The 19,797-nt window shown below is 55.2% G+C and overlaps 1 protein-coding gene across 1 annotated transcript in view; it reads left to right on the plus strand.

The window, feature by feature from the left end:
* The first annotated feature begins 299 nt into the window (after positions 1-299).
* ERBB2 (erb-b2 receptor tyrosine kinase 2) overlaps positions 300-19,797 on the plus strand; it is a 38,623-nt gene continuing 19,125 nt past the window's right edge. The window contains 7 exon segments of the mRNA XM_038753677.1: positions 300-462; positions 12,134-12,285; positions 13,830-14,031; positions 16,346-16,480; positions 17,583-17,651; positions 17,825-17,940; positions 19,125-19,266. Coding sequence (XP_038609605.1) covers positions 366-462; positions 12,134-12,285; positions 13,830-14,031; positions 16,346-16,480; positions 17,583-17,651; positions 17,825-17,940; positions 19,125-19,266 — 913 coding nt within the window. The 5' untranslated portion in view covers positions 300-365.

Here is a 19,797-nt window from a genome sequence, read left to right on the forward strand (position 1 = left end):
CTAGCTCCCACCGGGATTTGGGGCTGGGGAGGCCGGAGAGAAAGTGGTTGGGAGCTATGGCTCCCAGAGCCGCGCTGGAATGTGGCCGGAGGGTGGGTGGGAGGGGGAAAAGGGGAGGGGAGGGGGTGCGTTTAGGAGGAAGGGAGGAGGAGGAGGAAAAGGAGGAGGACAAGGAGGAGGGCGGTGCGTTGAGGAAGTGCAGGAATGAAGTTGTGAAGCTGAGATTGCCCCCAGCCCGGCCAGAGAGGGAGGGCGGAACTCCCACCCCCCACCCCCACCGGAGCCAGAAAATTAAAGCCCCCCGCCCCACCTCGCCCCCCAACTCCGGCCGGACCAAGCCATGGGGCCGGGCCCGCGGTGAGATCATGGATCTGCCCGGCGGTGGTGGTCTCTGCCGCCGCTGCTGCTACTTTTGGGGGCTCCTCCTGACCCTGCTGACCCCGGCCGTGGGCTGCACGCAAGGTGGGTCCTTCCCGGGGGTCGCAGGGGGGGAAGAGCGGGGCGGAATCGCAGCCTGGGCCCCCCGGGGGCGGGACCCCGGCGAGGGCCCAGTGGGGAGGGGGTTGAACTTTCCCCGGGGGTCGGTGGGGGGCTGGATTGGGGGGCCTGGCCTCGACTGGAGAGGTGTCAGAAAGTTGGCCGGACTCCTGGCCCGTGGCGAGTGGGGACTGGCCACACTCGTGGACAGGTGGATTAGGGGCTGGGTCCTGGGGGTCCCTCGGGGCACGGGGTGGCCGAGGTGGGGGTCCCCTGCTTTGTCCCCCGACCCCATCCGCCCCGTCCCCCCGGGGGTAATTCGCGAGAGGGCCTGGCAACCAGTTGGGCCAGCCGGGGAGACTGGAGAGAGGTAGTCAAACTGGCTGGTGGGATTGCCACACTGGGCCTGGGAGTGGCGGGCGGACTTCTACTCCGTTGTTGTTTTGAAAGAAGTTTCTTTGGTGCCCTAGCCAGAGTTCCTGGGCCCTTGGGTTCCCCAGAAGGGAGCAGGGAGAGAGGGTGGCAGAGAGAAGCCGTCCTGGGCAACTACAACTGGCAGCCAAGACAGGGCACTGCCCCGCAAGAGGGATTTGGGGGGCGGGTAAGGGAGGTTGGGGTTTGATGGGTGGGTGGGTGCCCAGTGGGAATGTAGTCACTTAACTTCTCTGGGCCTCAGTTACCTCATCTGTAAAATGAGGATGAAGACTGTGAGCCCCCCGTGGGACAACCTGATCACCTTGTAACCTCCCCAGCGCTTAGAACAGTGCTTTGCACATAGTAAGCGCTTAATAAATGCCATTATTATTATTCAGAGAGGCAGTGTGGCCTAATGGAAAGAGCACGGGCTTGAGAGTCCGAGGACCTGGCTTCTAATCCCAGGCTCTGCCGCTGGTCTTCAGGGTGACCACGGGCGAGTCGCCCAACTTCTCTGTGCCTCACTTTCCTCCTCTGTAAAATGGGGATTAACTACCTCTACTCCCTTCTACTTAGGCTGGGCGTCGCGTGAGGGAAAGGGATAATGTCCGATCTGATTAGTTTAGATCAAATCCGGCCCTTGGTCCACAGTAGGAGCTAACAAACACCCCAGTTTTTTATATTGCCATTATTCTTGTCCCATCCTACAGGGGAGAGGAAGGACGGGTAGACCCAAAGAAGGGGTGGGAAGAGATGGAGGGCTTGGGGGATGCTAGTGGGTGATGGGAACACGAGGGTCTGCCTGTCCGTCTGTCCGTGCTGTGTCTCTCTGGGTAGATGCCCCGGCCTGGAGGCTACAGGGGGTGGAGAGAAAACCAGAATTACAGAGGCGGTATGCCTGTCCAGGTTTGAGTTGTCTTGCGTGGGTGGCGTTTGTGTTTGTGCGTGTCCATGTGTGCGCTGGGGTGGTCTTCCCCTTGGTGTGTCTGTTGAGTGTCCTTGTTTCTCTAGTGGCTAGTGGCTTGTTTCTCTAGTAGCAGCGTGGCCCAGTGGAAAGAGCCCGGGCTTTGGAGTCAGAAGTCATGGGTTCGAATCCCAGCTCCACCACTTGTCGGCTGTGTGACTTTGGGCAAGTCACTTCACTTCTCTGCGCCTCAGTGACCTCATCTGGAAAATAGGGATGAAGACTGTGAGCCCCCCGTGGGACAACCTGATCACCCTGTAACCTCCCCAGCGCTTAGAACAGTGCTTTGCACATAGTAAGCGCTTAATAAATGCCATCGTTATTATTAGTGTTGTGCACCCCTGGGGTTCCTGGGGTGTCTGTATGTTCCCATGTGGAGCCCCGTTCTCTGCGTCTGCCTGAAGGACAGCCCGTTCATGTGGGCTTATGAATCCATGTGGGCCTGCGTTTTGATGTGCGTGTTTGTGTCTGATGTTTGTGTGGCTGATGTTAGCCTTGTTTCCTGGGGTCCAGTGCGGATCCCCGGGCCACCACCCTGGCTGGAGGGAGCCGTGTTGGGCCAGTGGCCGCATTGGCCCAGGAGGTATTGAGCAAGGGACCCCTGGGGTCATCTCATCCCTCCCTCTGCCTCTGTGCCAGGTAAACCCTTCCCGTTCTCTCTGAGGAAGAAGGCATGCTGAGCTCCCCCCCTCCAGCCTCCTGCCTGGAGTCTCCCACCCCTGGGAGGGGAGTCCGGAGAGGATTGATCCCCACCTTTGAGATCCAGAGACAGACAGGGGTACCGTGGGGGAATTACAGGCAGCCTTCGGTTCAAGCGCTTAGTACAGTGCTCTGCACACAGTGAGTGCTCATTGATTGATTCCGGGGACAGTGGGAGGGCCTGGGTTGGAGTTGGACGGTACAGTTTCTAGTTATCTCCCCGGCTGGCCTCGCGAGGGGTAGGGGTGAGCATCACCCGTGCCTCAGTTTCCTTTATGGCCTTGTGGAGTATCTGACTTCTGATGAGGCCGTAGCTAGGAGAGGTTGAGGTGCAGCTGGGAGAGATTAGCCCAGGAGGTGGAAGGGGAGAGGGGTTTTGGCACGTTATAAACAGGACTTTCATCTTCCATCTCTGTAAAAATCAGCCTGGGGATGGCCCCGGATCTCAGTCAATCAGTGGTATTTATCGAACACTTACTGTGAGCGGAGCACTGTACTAAGCGCTGAGGAGAGTACGGTATAACAAGAGTTGATAGACACGTTCTCTTCCCACAAGCATCTCACCAGGACCTTGGCTCCTATCCACTCTGGAGCGATACGGGGTTGGTGGAGGGAGGTTTTTTGGGAAGAGAGGCAGACTTCCACAGGGATGGGGGAATCTACATCATACCCCTGCAGGTAACTTGTTATTTGATGGTTTGTTGACAATCTCCTATCTTGGTTTGGGTTCAGCCAGATGTCTCTGAAATTTACAGTCCTGGATGGGGTTGACGGATGGGGGTGGGAAAAGCTGGGAGTCTTGGCCTGTGGCTTCCCTCTGTGGCCTTGGTATCAGAACTTCCCCCACCGCTCCTCTTTCTGACGCTCCCAGCTTCCCATGAAGAGCCCTTCTCAGACATTTTTTTTATGGCATTTGTTAAGCGCTTACTATGTGACAGGCACTGCACTAAGCGCTGGGGAAGATACAAGCCCATCAGGTTGGACACAGTCCGTGTCCCACGTGGGGTTCAAAGCCTTAATCCCTATTTTACAGATGAGGCAGAAAGGAGTGAAGTGACTTGCCCGAGGTCACACAACAGACAAGTGGTGGAGCCGGAATTATTCATTCATTCATTCATTCAGTCGTATTTATTGAGTGCTTACTGTGTGCAGAGCACTGTACTAAGCGCTTGGGAAGTACAAGTTGGCAGCATAATTAGAACCCTAGGCCTCTGACTCTCAGGGCCGGGCTCTTTCCACTACGTCGGGCTTGTAGGTCTGCAACCTTGGACCCTCAGGTTGGACCGCGGACCAGGCGGGAAGGAGCAGACAGATCCCAAGGGAAATCCCAAGGGAGAAGTAGGGGTCAAGAGAAGCAGCACTCATTCATTCAGTCGTATTTATTGAGTGCAGAGCGCTGTACTAAGCGCTTGGAAAGTACAATTCGGCAGCAAATAGAGACCATCCCTACCCAACGACGGGCTCACAGTCTAGAAGTGGGGAGACAAACGACAAAACAGATACAAGATAGTGGATAAAACACAAACCCGGGAGTCAGAGGGTCGTGTGTTCTAATCTCAGCCCTGCCCCTTGTCTACTCTGTGAACTTAGGCAAGTCACTTCACTTCCCCGTGCCTCAGTTCCCTCATCTGTAAAGTGGGGATCGAGGTGGTGAGCCCCACGTGGTCCAACCCGATTTGCTTGCGTCCACCCCAGTGCTTAGTACAGTGCCTGGCACGTAGTAAGTGCGTAAGGGGCCTGGGCCCCAGTGCGGGCAGGAGCAGAGGGAAGCAGCGTGGCTCAGTGGAAAGAGCCCGGGCTTTGGAGTCAGAGGTCATGGGTTCAAATGCCGGCTCTGCCAGTTGCCAGCTGGGTGACTTTGGGCAAGTCACTTCACTTCTCTGGGCTTCAGTTCCCTCATCTGGAAAATGGGGATGAAGATTGTGACCCCCCCGTGGGACAACCTGATCACCTTGTAACCTCCCCAGTGCTTAGAACAGTACTTTGCACATAGTAAGCACTTAATAACTGCTATTATTATTATTATAATTATTATTATTAACAAATTCCATAATTATTATTATAATAGAGGACCTGTGTTCTAATCATTCATGCATTTTATTGAGCACTTACTGTGTGCAGAGCACTGTACTAAGCGCTTGGGCCACTTGGCTGCTGTGTGACCTCGGTCCAGTGACAGAACTTCCTTGGGCCTCAGTTTTCTCGTCTGTAGTATGGCGTTTCGGTACCTGTTCTCCCTTCTACTTAGACTGGTGAGCTCCATGTGGGGCTTAACAAATACCACCATTAGTATTATTTATTGTTAATGGGGGGAAAGATCTCGGCAGCCTGGGTTTCTCGGGGGAGCTGAGTCCTTCGGGTTGGGGGCGGGTGGCTCTCGGGCCGGGCTTTTCTGGGGTGAGTCTTTCTGTAGTAGAGGCCTCTTTGGGGGGAGCCTCCCTTCTAGGATCTTTCCCCTTCCTTCTCCCTGAATTTTCCCAGTCACCTAGTGGTTCCCAGCTTGGATGCCTTTAAGTGGAGGCTGTGTCTCTGGGGAGGGCCACCCCCTCCCTCTTAATTGTAATAATAAAAACAAAGATGGCATTTGTTAAGGGCTTACTATGTGCGAGGCACTGTACTAAGCACTGGGGTGGATACAAGCAAATTGGGTTGGACACAGCCCCTGTCCCACATGGGGCTCGCACTCTCAATCCCCATTTTACGGATGAGGTAACTGAGGTCCGGAGAAGTGAAGTGACCCACCCGAGGTCACTCAGCAGACAAATGGTGGAGCTGGGTTTAGAACCCATGACCTGCTTACTCTCGGGTGCTCTACACCAGGCTGCTTCTCATTGTATTGGAAAGGGCACGGGCTTTGGAGTCAGAGGTCGTGGGTTCAAATCCTGCCGCCGCCACTTGTCAGCTGGGTGACTTTGGGCAAGTCGCTTCACTTCTCTGAACATCTCAGATGTTCCCTCGTCTGTAAAATGGGGTTGAAGACTGTGAGCCCCCGGTGGGACAGCCTGATCGTCTTGTCACCTCCCCAGTGCTTAGAACGGTGCTTTGCGCATAGTGAGCGCTTAATAAATGCCGTCGTTATTATTGTAATTATTAAAAGTCCCTGCTGTGTGCAAAGCATTGCTCCAAGCACTGGGAAAAGAATGCCCCAGGTGAGAAATTGAGCTGATCCCTGACCCCTGAGGGGTGAGGAACAGCAGCCAGGCTGGCCACTGCTATGGGAAGCGGGAAGTGTGTGCCATGGGCGGCCCCTGGCACAGGGAGGGAAAACCAGGCCCGTCCTGGGCTGTGGGCGGGAGGGACAGCTGGGCGGAAATGGGTGGCCTGGAGGGGGGCACCTTGGCACTCCATCCGCCCACCTCCATCTTGCTGTGGTGGTGGGGTGCTCTGTGCTGGTGGGGGTAGAGAAGGAGGCGGGATGGGGGGCTACGGGGAATCCAGGCTGGAGAAGAGACAAGTCTCGGGGCCCCCCCGCACGGGACAACTGTCCCAGAGAGAACATAAGTGAGGGACGAGTCCTACCCCCCGGGGCGGCCAGGGGCTGGAGCTGAGGACAGATCGGACGGTTCTGACTTTGGGAGCGGACCCCCAGTTGCCCCCCCAGATCCAGAGCCGCGGCTGGTGAAGAGCAGGAGAGCCCAGGGCACAGTGGGAGGACTCAAGCGACCGGATTCCCAACCCTTTCTCCCTGCCCCAGCTGGGACTTGGAGTTGGGAAGGGGCGTTGGGTGGGCGGGGGACGGGGAGCTAGGGCAGGGTGGGTAAGGCCTACCGAAACAAAGCCGAGACAGGACCAGAGGGACCTGGTGCAATGGGAAGGATGGAGGTTAGACCTTCAGAGGGACTAACTGCTGTTGAGATCTGGGGAGGGGGCGACCCAGGGGGACGGACCCCCACCCCTGTGCCGAAGATGGCTGAGGGGCGGCGATCTGAGTGGGTGCGGGCAGGCAGGGGGATGGATCCGGTGACCCCTAGGAATCCGGGTTTGACTTGGGTGGGGAGGGAGGTTTGGGACGTGGGGCGTGTTGAGAGCAGGTTCAGTCGGTGTGGGGGCATTCTGTGTGAGGGGTGCGGGTGGGGGTTCATTAAAGTGGGGGGCAGTCATCCCTGCAGCCTGGCAACCCTGGAGAGCAGCAGGCCGGGGCACCCGGGAGAGGCTGGTTAATGATTGTGGGAGTGGAGGGGGGCTTGGCCCCCAGAGTGGGGCTCTGTGTGTGTGTGGATGTTTGTGTGTGTGTGTATGTGTGTGTGTGTGTGTGTGTGATTGACCTGCCCCCAGTCAGTTGTAAGGAGACCCACCCCAGCCCTGCCCTAAGTCTCCAGTCCTCGCCCTGGTTTTGTGGCCTTCCCTCCTTGGCCACCCTCCCCCTTGTTGTGCAAACAGTCAATCTGGACCTCTGATCAGCTCCCGGGTGGCAAATTGGCGGACAAAGACCGGGCCCAGTGGTTATTTACCCGGGGCATTGACTGAGGTGCTTGGGGGTGTGTCTGTGAGTTGGGGTGTAGGAGCCTGTTTGTGTATGAGGGAGCTCCCAGGGGTGTGACCCTAGATACAGGGTGGGTGTGTTTCATCTGGGTGCCCGTGAGTATGTGTGCAAGGGGGCGTGAGCAGGCGTGTAAGAGTGTGTGTGTGTGTGTCTGGGTCTTTGTGTGCACCTCTGTGCACCTGTCTGTGTGTGTTTGCGTCTGTGTGTGTCTGTGTGTTGGCAGGGAGGAGCAGTGTGGCTTAGTGGAAAGAGCACGGGCTTGGGAGCCATTCATTCATTCCTTCATTCATTCATTCAATCGTATTTATTGAGCGCCTACTGTGTGCAGAGCACTGGACTAAGCCCTTGGGAAGTCCAAGTTGGCAACATCTAGAGACGGTCCCTACCCAACAGCGGGCTCACAGTCTAGAAGGGGGAGACAGAGAACAAAGCATATTGACAGAATAAAATAAATAGAATAAATATGTACAAGTAAAATAAATGAAGAAATAGAGTAATATTCATTCAATCGCATTTATTGAGCGCTTACTGTGTGCAGAGCACTGGACTAAGCGCTTGGGAAGTACAAGTTGGCAACACATAGAGACGGTCCCTACCCAACAGTGGGCTCACAGTCTAGAAGGGGGAGACAGAGAACAAAGCATATTGACAGAATAAAATAAATAGAATAAATATGTACAAGTAAAATAAATGAAGAAATAGAGTCATATTCATTCAATCGCATTTATTGAGCGCTTACTGTGTGCAGAGCACTGTACTAAGCGCTTGGGAAGTACAAGTTGGCAACACATAGAGACGGTCCCTACCCAACAGTGGGCTGGGTTCTAATCCCGGCTCCGCTGCTTGTCAGCTGTGTGACTTTGAGCGAGTCACTTAAATTCTCTGGGCTTCACTCATTCATTCATTCAATCGTATTTATTGAGCGCTTACTGTGTGCAGAGCACTGGACTAAGCGCTTGGGAAGTGCCAGTTGGCAACATACAGAGACAGTCCCTACCCAACAGTGGGCTGGCTTCTAATCCCGGCTCCGCTGCTTGTCAGCTGTGTGACTTTGAGCGAGTCACTTAAGTTCTCTGGGCTTCATTCATTCATTCAGTCGTATTTATTGAGCGCTTACAGTGTGCAGAGCACTGTACTAAGCGCTTGGGAAGTACAAGTTGGCAACACATAGAGAGGGTCCCTACCCAACAGTGGGCTGGCTTCTAATCCCGGCTCCGCTGCTTGTCAGCCGTGTGACTTTGAGCGAGTCACGTCACTTCTCTGGGCTTCAGTTCCCTCATCTGGAAAACGGGGATTAAGACTGTGGGCCCCATGTGGGACAACCTGATCACCTTGTATCCCCCCTCCAGCGCTTAGAACAGTGCTTTGCACATAGTAAGCGCTAAACAAATGCCATCGTTATTATTATCTCTGTGGGTCTGGGTGCCAGTGTTTCTTTGGGCCCTTCGGGGAGTGCGTTTGTGAGTTTGTGTGCGCCTGTGCTGGCGTTACGACGGGGTCTGTGCGACCGGGTGTGTGTGTGCGTGTTTCGGTCCGTGTTTCCCGGGGTGACGGTCCAGCTGTCCACTGACCCCGAGACCGTCAGGGAGGAGGGAAGGAGGGGGAGAGGGAGGCTCCAGGGCCTGGGGTGGGATTTCTGCACCTGCCCTTGCCCTCCGGCCCCAGCGCCAGGCGAGGAGACGGGGGGTAAAGAGCAGCTGAGGCTGCTGGAGGAGGGGGCACTGGGGGTAGGGGGGTGAGGAGGAGGGTGGTGGCCCAGGGGATGTTATTTTGGGCTCCACAGTCCCTGTGCCTGAGCCCCCTGGATCTAGTTTCTCCCTCTCCAGGCCCTGGAGCCCAGGCCAGGGGAGGGGCCGGCCTGTCCAAGCCTCATTTCGGCCGGGAAGCAGGCTGCCTGGGTCCCCCCACCCCCTCACAAGCCCCTGCTCAATCAATCAATCAATCGTATTTATTGAGCGCTTACCGTGTGCAGAGCACTGGACTAAGCGCTTGGGAAGTCCAAGTTGGCAACATCTAGAGACGGTCCCTACCCGACAGCGGACTCACAGTCTAAGGGAGGGAAGGTCAGGGGAAGGGGAGGCGGCGGAGGGGCCCAGAGGAGACCCCGGGACTTCTGCCTGGTGTCAGCCCCTGGCACCGAGACCCAGTGGGGAGGATTCCGGGGTGGGTGGCATGGGTCCGTGGAAAGAGCCCGGGCTTTGGAGTCAGAGGTCGTGGGTTCAAATCCCGGCTCCGCCACTTGTCAGCTATGTGACTTTGGGTAAGTCACTTCACTTCTCTGCGCCTCAGTTACCTCATCTGGAAAACGGGGATGAAGACTGTGAGCCCCATGAGGGACAACCTGATCACCTTGTAACCTCCCCGGCGTTTAGTAAGCACATAGTACACGCTTAATTAATGCTGTCATCATCACTTAACTTCTCTGGGCCTCAGTTCCCTCATCTGGAAAATGGAGATTAAGACTGTGTGCCCCCCGTGGGACAACCTGATCACCTTGTATCCCCCCCCCAGCGCTTAGAACAGTGTTTTACACATAGTAAGCGCTTAACAAATGCCATCGTTATTATTATTATTATTCCCTAGTGTCCCTCCTCCGGCCTCGCCCTCCCTTCTACCCCCACCGCCTCCATACACACCCCCCAGGCCAGACGCAGCAGGTGTGATTCATCTCTCACTGGAGCAGTTAAACGGGTCTGTCCAGAGGACTGCCCAAGCTTATTAACCTCCTCCCTGTCAGTCCCCCCCATGCCCACCACTACCCGTCAGTGCCCCCGTGCCCGCCGCTGCTTCCCCTCCCTGCCATCCCCCCAAATTCCGGCCACCACCAGTCAGCCAGTCATATTTATTGAGCGCTTACTGTGTGCCCCCTTTTTCCCAGACTGAGCCCCCTTTATCCTCTCCTCCCCCCCGCCTTACCTCCTTCCCCTCCCCACAGCACCTGTATAGATGTTTGTACAGATTTATTACTCTCTTTATTTTACTTGTACATATTTGCTATTCTATTTATTTTGTTAAGGATGTGCACCTAGCCTTATTTCTGTTTATCCTGATGACTTGACACCTGTCCACATGTTTTGTTTTGTTCTCTGTCTCCCCCCTCTAGACTGTGAGCCCATTGTTGGGTAGGGACCGTCACTATATGTTGCCAACTTGGACTTCCCAAGCGCTTAGTCCAGTGCTCTGCACACAGGAAGCATTCAATAAATACAATTGAATGAATGAATGAATGAATGAATGAAAGCAGTGCACTGTACTAAGTACTTGGGAGAGTACAATATAACAATAAACGGACACATTCCCGGCCCGTAGTGAGCTTACATTGTCGAGGGTATGTTATGCCCCACGGCTTCCCATCTGTTTTCCCTCCCCTTCCAGTTGCCACTCTTGGGTACCGGGCACCTTTTCTCCTGGCACCTCAGGGTGCCATCATCATTAATCATCAATCGTATTTATTGAGCGCTTACTGTGTGCAGAGCACTGTACTAAGCGCTTGGGAAGTACAATGTGGCAACATATAGAGACAGTCCCTACCCAATAGTGGGCTCACAGTCTAAAAGGGGGAGACAGAGAAGGGTGCCAGCCCACCCCGGGGCCACTCTCGCCAGCCAAAGTCCCTAAGGTTTGTCCTCCGGGTGGCATCTTCATGGCAGGGGAGTTGGGAACCGGCTCTGGACTTTGCCCCGTGGCCCAGGTGGAGCCGGGCGGGATGGAGGCCGTAGGCCAGGCTGGGTGCCCAAGGAGCAGCTCACGTCATCTCCATCTCTTCCCCGGGCTCCTCTGGGGATCGGGCCACGGGCCACACGTCTGGGTCCGTGTGCCACTTGGCACCTACGGGACGAATGCCCTGAAGGCTGAGCGTGGCCCGGGCCCAGTGATACCCAGAGCCCTGCCCCTCTCCCAGCGGCTCCCAACTCTGACCCTTTGTCCTCCCTCCCTGCCCGCTGGTTGGGTGGCATCAGGGGTGGGTGAGGAGCTCCTGCCAGGAGTTTGGCGTGTGGGCGATCCTGGAATGTGGCTCCCCAAACCGGGGGCTGTGGGAGGGTTAACTGTGCCTTTGGGGGGAAGGAGTGGAGGCAGTGATTCATCCCCACCCCCTAAAGGGGATTTTTGCCCCCCTGGCATCCAGCCAGGGCCTCTGGGCACAGCGTCGCAGACAATTGGGGACTTTCTCTGCCCGTATGTGGTCATAGAGATCGTCTTCCATGGTGGTGAGCGGGGTTGGGGGGCAGGCACTCAGGGTCAGGACTTACCCCCCGCCCACCCGGTGCCCCCCACATCCGCTCCAGATGGGCCCTGCTCACGCGGAATTAAACCAGAGTCACTGCTCACCCCATCCCCCCGAACCTGCTCTCCCATCCACCCTCCAGAGGGATTAGATCTTACCTCCTTCCCTTCCCCACAGCACCTGTATATATATCTATATATATATATCTATAGATCTATATCTATATATATACCTATATATAGATATATATCTATATATGTCTATATATATAGATATATATTGATATATATCGATATATATAGATATGCTTGTACATATTTATTACTCTATTTATTTATTTATTTATTTTACTTGTACATATCTATTCTATTTATTTTATCTTGTTAGTGTGTTTAGTTTGGTTCTCCGTCTCCCCCTTTTAGACTGTGAGCCCGCCGTTGGGTAGGGACCGTCCCTATACGTTGCCAACCTGTACTTCCCAAGCGCTTAGCACGGTGCTTTGCACCCGGCTCCGCCAACTGTCAGCCGCGTGACTTCGGGCAAGTGACTTCACTTCTCTGGGCCTCAGTGACCTCATCTGTCAAATGGGGATTAAGGCTGTGAGCCCCCCGTGGGACAACCTGATCACTCTGTCACCTCCCCAGCGCTTAGAACAGTGCTTTGCACATAGTAAGCGCTTAATAAATGCCATCATCATCATCACACAGTAAACGCTCAATAACTATGATTGATTGATTAGGATGGAGGGGCAGGGCAGGGGCTTGGCGAGACCCCACGGGCCGGACCCTGCTCTGCGGGTGGGTGGGTCCCCTGTCCCCCTCGGCCTCCGCCGGGCAGTGCCAACGCTGACCGCCCCATGTTTCCTCCCCAGTCTGCACAGGAACTGACATGAAGCTGCAGGCTCCGGCCAGCCCGGAGACTCACGTGGAGATGCTCCGACAACTGTACCAGCACTGCCACGTGGTACAGGGCAACCTGGAGATCACGTACCTCCCTGCCCACACTGATCTCTCCTTCCTTCAGGTGAGACTCCCCATGCCCACCTCCCTCGCCCTCCCCACTCCCCCTTACACCCCATCTCCTCCTCCTGCCTAGTGAGGCCAGGCAGGCCTCGTGGAAAAATCACAGCCCCGGAAGTCCGAGGATGTGGGTTCTAATCCTGCCTCCGCCACTTGTCCGCTGTGTGACCAGGGCCAAATAATAATAATAATAATGATGGTATTTGTTAAGCACTTACTATGTGCAAAGCACTGTTCTAAGCACTGGGGGATACAAGATGATGAGACTGACCCATGAGGGGCTCGCGGTGTTAATCCCCGTTTTACAGGTACTCACTTACCGTCTCTGTGCTTCAGTCACCTCACCTGTAAAATGGGAATGAAAACTGGGAGCTCCATGCGGGACAGAGACAGTGTTTGACCCGATTACCTTGTAACTACTCCAGTGCTTATAACAGTACTTGGCACCTAGTAAGTGCTTAACAAATGCCAAGATTATTATTAATTATAATAATCATTATTATGCCCACCATCCCCCTCCCCCTGAGAGAATACCCTCAGTAATAATAATAATAATAATGGGATTTGTTAAAGCGCTTACTGTGTGCCAGCCACTGTTATAAGTACTGGTGTAGATACCAGATAATTGGATTGGACACAGTCCACAGTCCATAGGGCTCACGGGCAGTGTGGCTCAGTGGAAAGAGCACGAGCTTTGGAGTCAGAAATCAGAGGTTCAAATCCCGGCTCGGCCAAGTGTCAGCTGTGTGACTTTGGGCCAGTCACTTCCCTGGGCCTCAGTTACCTCATCTGTAAAATGGGGATGAAGACTGTGAGCCCCCCGTGGGTCAACCTGATCAACTTGTAACCTCCCCAGCGCTTAGAACAGCGCTTTGCACATAGTAACTGCTTAATAAATGCCATTATTCTTATTAAGAGAAGCAGCGTGGCTCAAGTAGAAAGGGGCTTGGGAGTCAGAGGTCATGGGTTCGAATTCCGGCCCCACCACTTGTCAGCTGTGTGACCTTGGGCAAGCCACTTCACTTCTCTGGGCCTCCGTCCCCTCATCTGTCAAATGGGGGTGAAGACTGTGAGCCCCACGTGGGACAACCTGATCACCTCGTATCCCCCCCAGCGCTTAGAACAGTGCTTTGCACGTAGTAAGCGCTCAACAAATACCATCATTATTATTATTAATCCCCATTTTACAGATAAGGTAAACAGGGTACAGAGAAGTTAAGTGACTTACCCAAGGTCACCAGGCAGACAAGTGGTGGAGCCGGGATTAGAACCCAGGACCTTCTGACTCTCAGGCTCATCTTCTATCCGCTTGGCCACGTTGCTTCTCAGTGAGGTGGTGGTGGTGGAGCATTCATTCATTCAGTCGTATTTATTGAGCGCTCACTGTGTGCAGAGCACTTACTAAGCGCTTGGGAGGTACAGGTTGGCAACATATAGAGACGGTCCCTACCCAACAGTGGGCTCACAGTCTAGAAGTTCCCTGCCTTCCGGGGTCCCGGCTTCCAAACCAGAGGGCCCCCCGTAGCTCCTGTTTTCCCACCCCGACAGACCATCGAGGAGGTGCATGGCTACGTGCTGATCGCCCACAGCCTGGTGAGCTTTGTGCCGCTGCAGCGGCTTCGGGTGGTGCGGGGCACACAACTGTACGAGGAACGCTACGCTCTGGCCGTGCTGGAGAACGGCCCCCGCGGCCTCCCTGGGGCCCCCGACCACGCCGGCCTCCGCGAACTGCAGCTCCGCAGCCTCACGGGTAAGGGCCGAGAGGCCGGAGGGGAGGGTCGGGCGGCCCCCCTCGGGGTGGGGTGCGGGGGAGATAGACCCCCGCAGGGAGGGAACCCCAGAAGAGACGGCAGAGTTACGGAGGGGGGGGGCATCCAGTCGGACCGACAGAGAGACAGACTCGCCCAGCGGGAAGAAGGTCGGGCCAGGGGCTGGTTAGGGAGGGAGGGCGGCTCAAAGTGCCAATTTCAGGGGGCTCCGGCCGTGGTGACGTCACTTTCAATCAATCAATCAATCAATCAATCGTATTTATTGAGCGCTTACTTTTAGACTGTGAGCCCACTGTTGGGTAGGGACTGTCTCTATATGTTGCCAACTTGTACTTCCCAAGCGCTTAGTACGGTGCTCTGCGCACAGTAAGCGCTCAATAAATACGATTGATGATGATGATGATGTGCAGAGCACTGTACTAGAGAAGCAGCGTGGCTCAGTGGAAAGAGCCCGGGCTTTGGAGTCAGAGGTCACGGGTTCAAATCCCGGCTCTGCCAACTGTCAGCTGGGTGACTCTGGGCAAGTCACTTAACTTCTCTGTGCCTCAGTTACCTCATCTGTAAGATGGGGGATTAAGACTGTGAACCCCCCATGGGACAACCTGATCACCTTGTAACCTCCCCAGCGCTTAGAACAGTGCTTTGCACATAGTAAGCGCTTAATAAATGCCATCATTATTATTATTATTATTATTACTAAGCGCTTGGGAAGTACAAGATGGCAACATATAGAGACAGTCCCTACCCAACAATCAATCAATCAATCAATCAGTCGTATTTATTGAGCGCTTACTGTGTGCAGAGCACTGTACTAAGCGCTTGGGAAGTCCAAGTTGGCCACGTATAGAGATGGTCCCTACCCAACAGTGGGCTCACAGGCTAAAAGGGGGAGACAGAGAACAAAACCAAACATACCAACAAAATAAAATAAATAGAATAGATATGTACGAGTAAAATAAATAAATAAATAGAGTAATAAATATGTACAAACATATATACATATATACAGGTGCTGTGGGGAAGGGAAGGAGGTAAGATGGGGGGGATGGAGAGGGGGACGAGGGGGAGAGGAAGGAAGGGGCTCAGTCTGGGAAGGCCTCCTGGAGGAGGTGAGCTCTCTGGGCACCCCCCAACCCCAAAGCCGTCCTTTTCCCCGACCTCCCTGGGAGCTTCCGACAGGCTGATGTGGACCCCCCCCCTCCCTCCTCATGTCCAACAAACAGTGGCCCTCCCCTGCTTCAAAGCTTTATTGAAGACACATCTCCTCCAAGAAGCCTTCCCAGACTAAGCCCTCCATTCCTCTTCGCCCCCTCCCTTCTGCGTCACCCTGACTTACTTCCTTTATTCATCCCCCTTCCCAACACCTCAGCAGTTATGTCCGTATCTATCATTAGAAATAATTAATAATAATAATGATGGCATTTGTTAAGCGCTTACCATGTGCAAAGCACTGTTCAAAGCCCTGGGGGGGATGCAACGTGATCAGGTTGTCCCACGTGGGGCTCACAGTCAATCCCCATTTTACAGATGAGGTAACTGAGGCTCAGAGAATTTAAGTGACTTGCCCAAGGTCACACAGCAGACATGTGGCGGAGCCGGGATTCGAACCCAAGACCTCCGACTCCAAAGCCCGGGCTCTTTCCACTGAGCCACGCTGCAATCTACCTATATGATATATATCTATAATCTATAATATAATAGAAATAATTAAAGTCTGTCCCCCCCACTCCAGACTGTAAATTTGTTATGGGCAGGGAATCAATCAGTCAATCAATCAACCGTATTTATTGAGCGCTTACTGTGCTCAGAGCACTGTACTAAGCGCTTGGGAAGTCCAAGTTGGCAACATAGAGAGACGGTCCCTACCCAACAGTGGGTTCACAGTCTAGAATTATGTACAAGGAATAGTAAATATGTGCAAGGTTGACAGGCTCACATTGGACTCTTCCAAGCGCTTAGTACAGTGCTCTGCACACAGTAAGTGCTCCAAAAATATCACCGACCAACTGAGTGATTGGGAACAGCCCAGGCTGACCGGGCCTGGTTGAGTGGCAGCTCGGTGGAGGCCCTCTCGCTCCCATTCAGTCATATTTATTGAGCGCTTACTGTGTGCAAAGCACTGTACTAAGCACTTGAAGACCACTTTTAAGAGCTCTCCTGCTCCCCCAGATCCCACTGAAAAGTGGCGTGGGTGGAGCAGGGGGAAGTGAGGCAGGGGTAAGTTGAGGAGGAGGCGACGGCTCCCGGCAGCAGCCCCTTCCCTGCTCACGCCCACCCCCCCGCCCTCACCCGCAGAGATCCTGAAAGGAGGGGTCCTGATCCAGGGGAACCCCCAGCTGTGCCACCAGGACACGGTGCTGTGGGAAGACGTGATCCACCGGCACAATGAGCCAGCCGTCTTCGACATTGATAATAACCGCAGCCGCATCTGTGAGTGTTCCCCGGTAACCCTAGTTACCACTAACCCCTGTAACCCAGCTCCCCATAACCCTGGTAACCACTACCCTGTAAACCTACCTCCCTGTAGCCCCAGCTGTCCATAATGGTGGTAACTGGCACCCCGTAACCATGTTACCCACCAACCCAGGTAACCCTGGCTCCTCATAACCCTGGTGATCACTAACCCAGGTAATCCAGGTGTCCCATAACCCCGATAAACCGCTAACTCTGGTAACCCCACCTGGTAACCACCAACCCCGGTAAACCTGGCTCTCCAAACCCCAGTTCCCTGTAACTCTGATAACCACCAACCCAGGTAACCCCGATAAACCACTAACTCGAGTAACCCAGTCACGCCGTAACCCTCGAAACCACCAACCCGGGTAGCCTTGGCTCCCTAAACCCCAGCTCCCTGTAACCATGGTAACCACTAACCCTGACATCCCCGGTGCCCCATAACCCTGGTAACCACTGACCCTGATCATCAATCGTATTTATTGAGCGCTTACTGTGTGTAGAGCACTGTACCCTGACCCTGATGCCCCATACCCCGGCTTCCTGTAACCGTGGTAACCACTAATCCAGGTAACTTGGTGCCCGATAACTCAGACAACCGCATCTCCCTGAACCCAGATAATCCTGGCTTCCCGTAACCCAGGCAGCCTGGTGCCTGTAACCTTGGTACCTTGTAACCCCATTACCCAGTAACCCAGGTAACCCTGGTAACCACCAATCCAGGTAACCCCAGCATCCAGGTAACCCAGGAACTCCAAGAATCCTCTCTTAATCCCCCGTCTCCCAGCCCCCTTCTCAGCCCATGGTACCCCCATTCCAACCATCCTTGCCCCCCAACCCTCTCCTCAGAGGCCCAACTCTGAGTAGGGGGAGGCTCCTGCCCGCTCCCCAGTCTCTGTCTCATGAACTCTGTCCGTCCATCTGCCCCTACTTCTCATTCTCTACTTGTGTCTCACTTTGTGTCTCTGTTTCAGCCTCTCTCTGCCTCTCCCCCTCCGGCAGTCTGTCCCGCGTGTCTCTGCCTCTGCCCGCACCCCTCTGGCCCCGTCTGACTCTCTGTCTGTCTCTCACTGCCCAGGCGGTCCCTGCTCCTCATCCTGTAAGTTCCGGAAGTGCTGGGGAGAAGGTGCCCAGGATTGCCAGAGTTGTGAGTTCCGGGAAGGCCGAGGGGCCCGGGGTGGAGAGGGCTGGGAGGGAGGGAAGGGAAGGGGCAGTTTTCCGGTTTGGGGTCGGAGTGGGAGAAGGGGGGAGCTGGGGAGGGAGGGGTCAGCGGGCACAGGAGTCTCACCCACCGCCTCCCTTTCCCCCACCCGCCGACAGTGACCAGTACCATCTGCACCAGTGGCTGTGCCCGCTGCAAGGGACCCCTGCCAACCGACTGCTGTCATGAGCAGTGTGCGGCAGGCTGCACCGGTCCCAAACACTCCGACTGCTTGGTACGTACCCACCTGGTACTCGGCTGTCTCCGTACCAGGCTCTGAGATGGGAGTGGGGGACTATGTAACTCTGCTTCCAGGACCTCTCTGAGGGCAACTCCCTCAGTGACTTGCCCAAGTTCACTCAGCGGGCAGGTCGCAGGGCCGGGACTAGGACCCAGGTCTTCTGACTTCCAAGCCCAAGCTCTTTCCACGGGTCCAGGTTCATTCGTTCATTCATTCAGTCGTATTTATTGAGCGCTTACTGAGTGCAGAGCACTGTACTAATCAATCAATCAATTTATCGAGCGCTTACTGTGTGCAGAGCACTGTACTAAGCGCTTGGGAAGTCCAAGTTGGCAACATCTAGAGACGGTCCCTACCCAACGGTGGGCTCACGGTCTAGACGGGGGTGACAGGGAACAAAACAAAACGTATTAACAAAATAAAATCAATAGAATAAATCTGTACAAATAAAATAGAGTAATAAATCTGTGCAAACATATATACAGGTGCTGTGGGGAGGGGAAGGAGGTAAGGTGGTGACGAGGGGGCTCAGTCTGGGAAGGCCTCCTGGAGGAGGTGAGCTCTCAGTAGGGCCTTGTTTCCTGCACTCTCCCAACCACTTAGTACGCTGCTTTGCGCACAGGAAGCGCTCAGTAAATACCACTGCTTGCGCCATCGATTGATTGAGCAGCAGCGCAGGGGAGTGGAGGAGAGGGAGCGTTCCCGGGTGTGTGCCAGGCCGTGCCAGGTGGCCAGGAGCAACCCGGTGAATCCTGGGCCTGCCGGGCAGCGGTTCCCGTCGGGAGAGGGAGCGTTCCCGGGTGTGTGCCGTGTGCCAGGCCGTGCCAGGGGGCCAGAAGCAACCCGGTGAATCCTGGGCCTGCCGGACAGCGGTTCCCGTCGGGAGAGGGAGCGTTCCCGGGTGTGTGCCGTGTGCCAGGCCGTGCCAGGGGGCCAGAAGCAACCTGTTGAATCCTGGGCCTGCCGTGCAGCGGTTCCCGTCGGGAGAGGGAGCGTTCCCGGGTGTGTGCCGTGTGCCAGGCCGTGCCAGGGGGCCAGAAGCAACCCGGCGAATCCTGGGCCTGCCGGGCAGCGGTTCCCGTCGCCCGGATGACCCAGAGAGGGCTGGGCGGCTCTGCGACCTGGCAGGCGGGTGCCAGGAACCCCAGAGGTCCCTCTCCCTCTCTCCCCGCCTCCAGGCTTGCCTCAACTTCAACCACAGCGGCACCTGCGAGCTGCACTGCCCGCCTCTGGTCATCTACAACTCGGACATGTTTGAGTCGATCCCCAATCCCGGCGGCCGCTACACCTTCGGGGCCAGCTGTGTCACCGCATGCCCCTGTGAGCGCCCGTCCTGGGGAGTGAGGCCGGGGGGTGGGGGAAGTGTCCATCCCTGGCCTGGGCAGAGATCATTAGGGCGAGGGCAGGGGGAGAGGAGATTTGGTCCGTGCCCTCAAGAGCCTGACGGGGAGCACACATATGCCCACACACAAATACACAGACACACACACACACAATCACCCTGCCGCCTCCTATCTCACCTCGCTACTCTGCTACTACAACGCAGCCCACACTCTTGTCTCCTCTAATGCCAATCTTCTCACTGTCCCTCGATCTTGTCTATCTCACCACTGACCTCTCTCCCAAATCCTGCTTCTAGCCTGGAATGCCCTCCCTCCCCATATCCGACAGACAATGACTCTCCCCACTCTCGAAAGCCTTACTGACGGTACATCTCCTCCAAGAGGCCTTCCCTGATTCAGCCCTCTCTTCCTTTTCTTTCACTCCCTTCTACATCACCCTGATGGACTCCCTTTCTTCATCTCCCCCTCCCAGCCCCACAACACTTATGTCCATATCCGTCATTTATAT

This window comes from Tachyglossus aculeatus, chromosome 11, assembly GCF_015852505.1.
Source record: "Tachyglossus aculeatus isolate mTacAcu1 chromosome 11, mTacAcu1.pri, whole genome shotgun sequence".
Taxonomy (NCBI): Eukaryota; Metazoa; Chordata; class Mammalia; order Monotremata; family Tachyglossidae; genus Tachyglossus; species Tachyglossus aculeatus.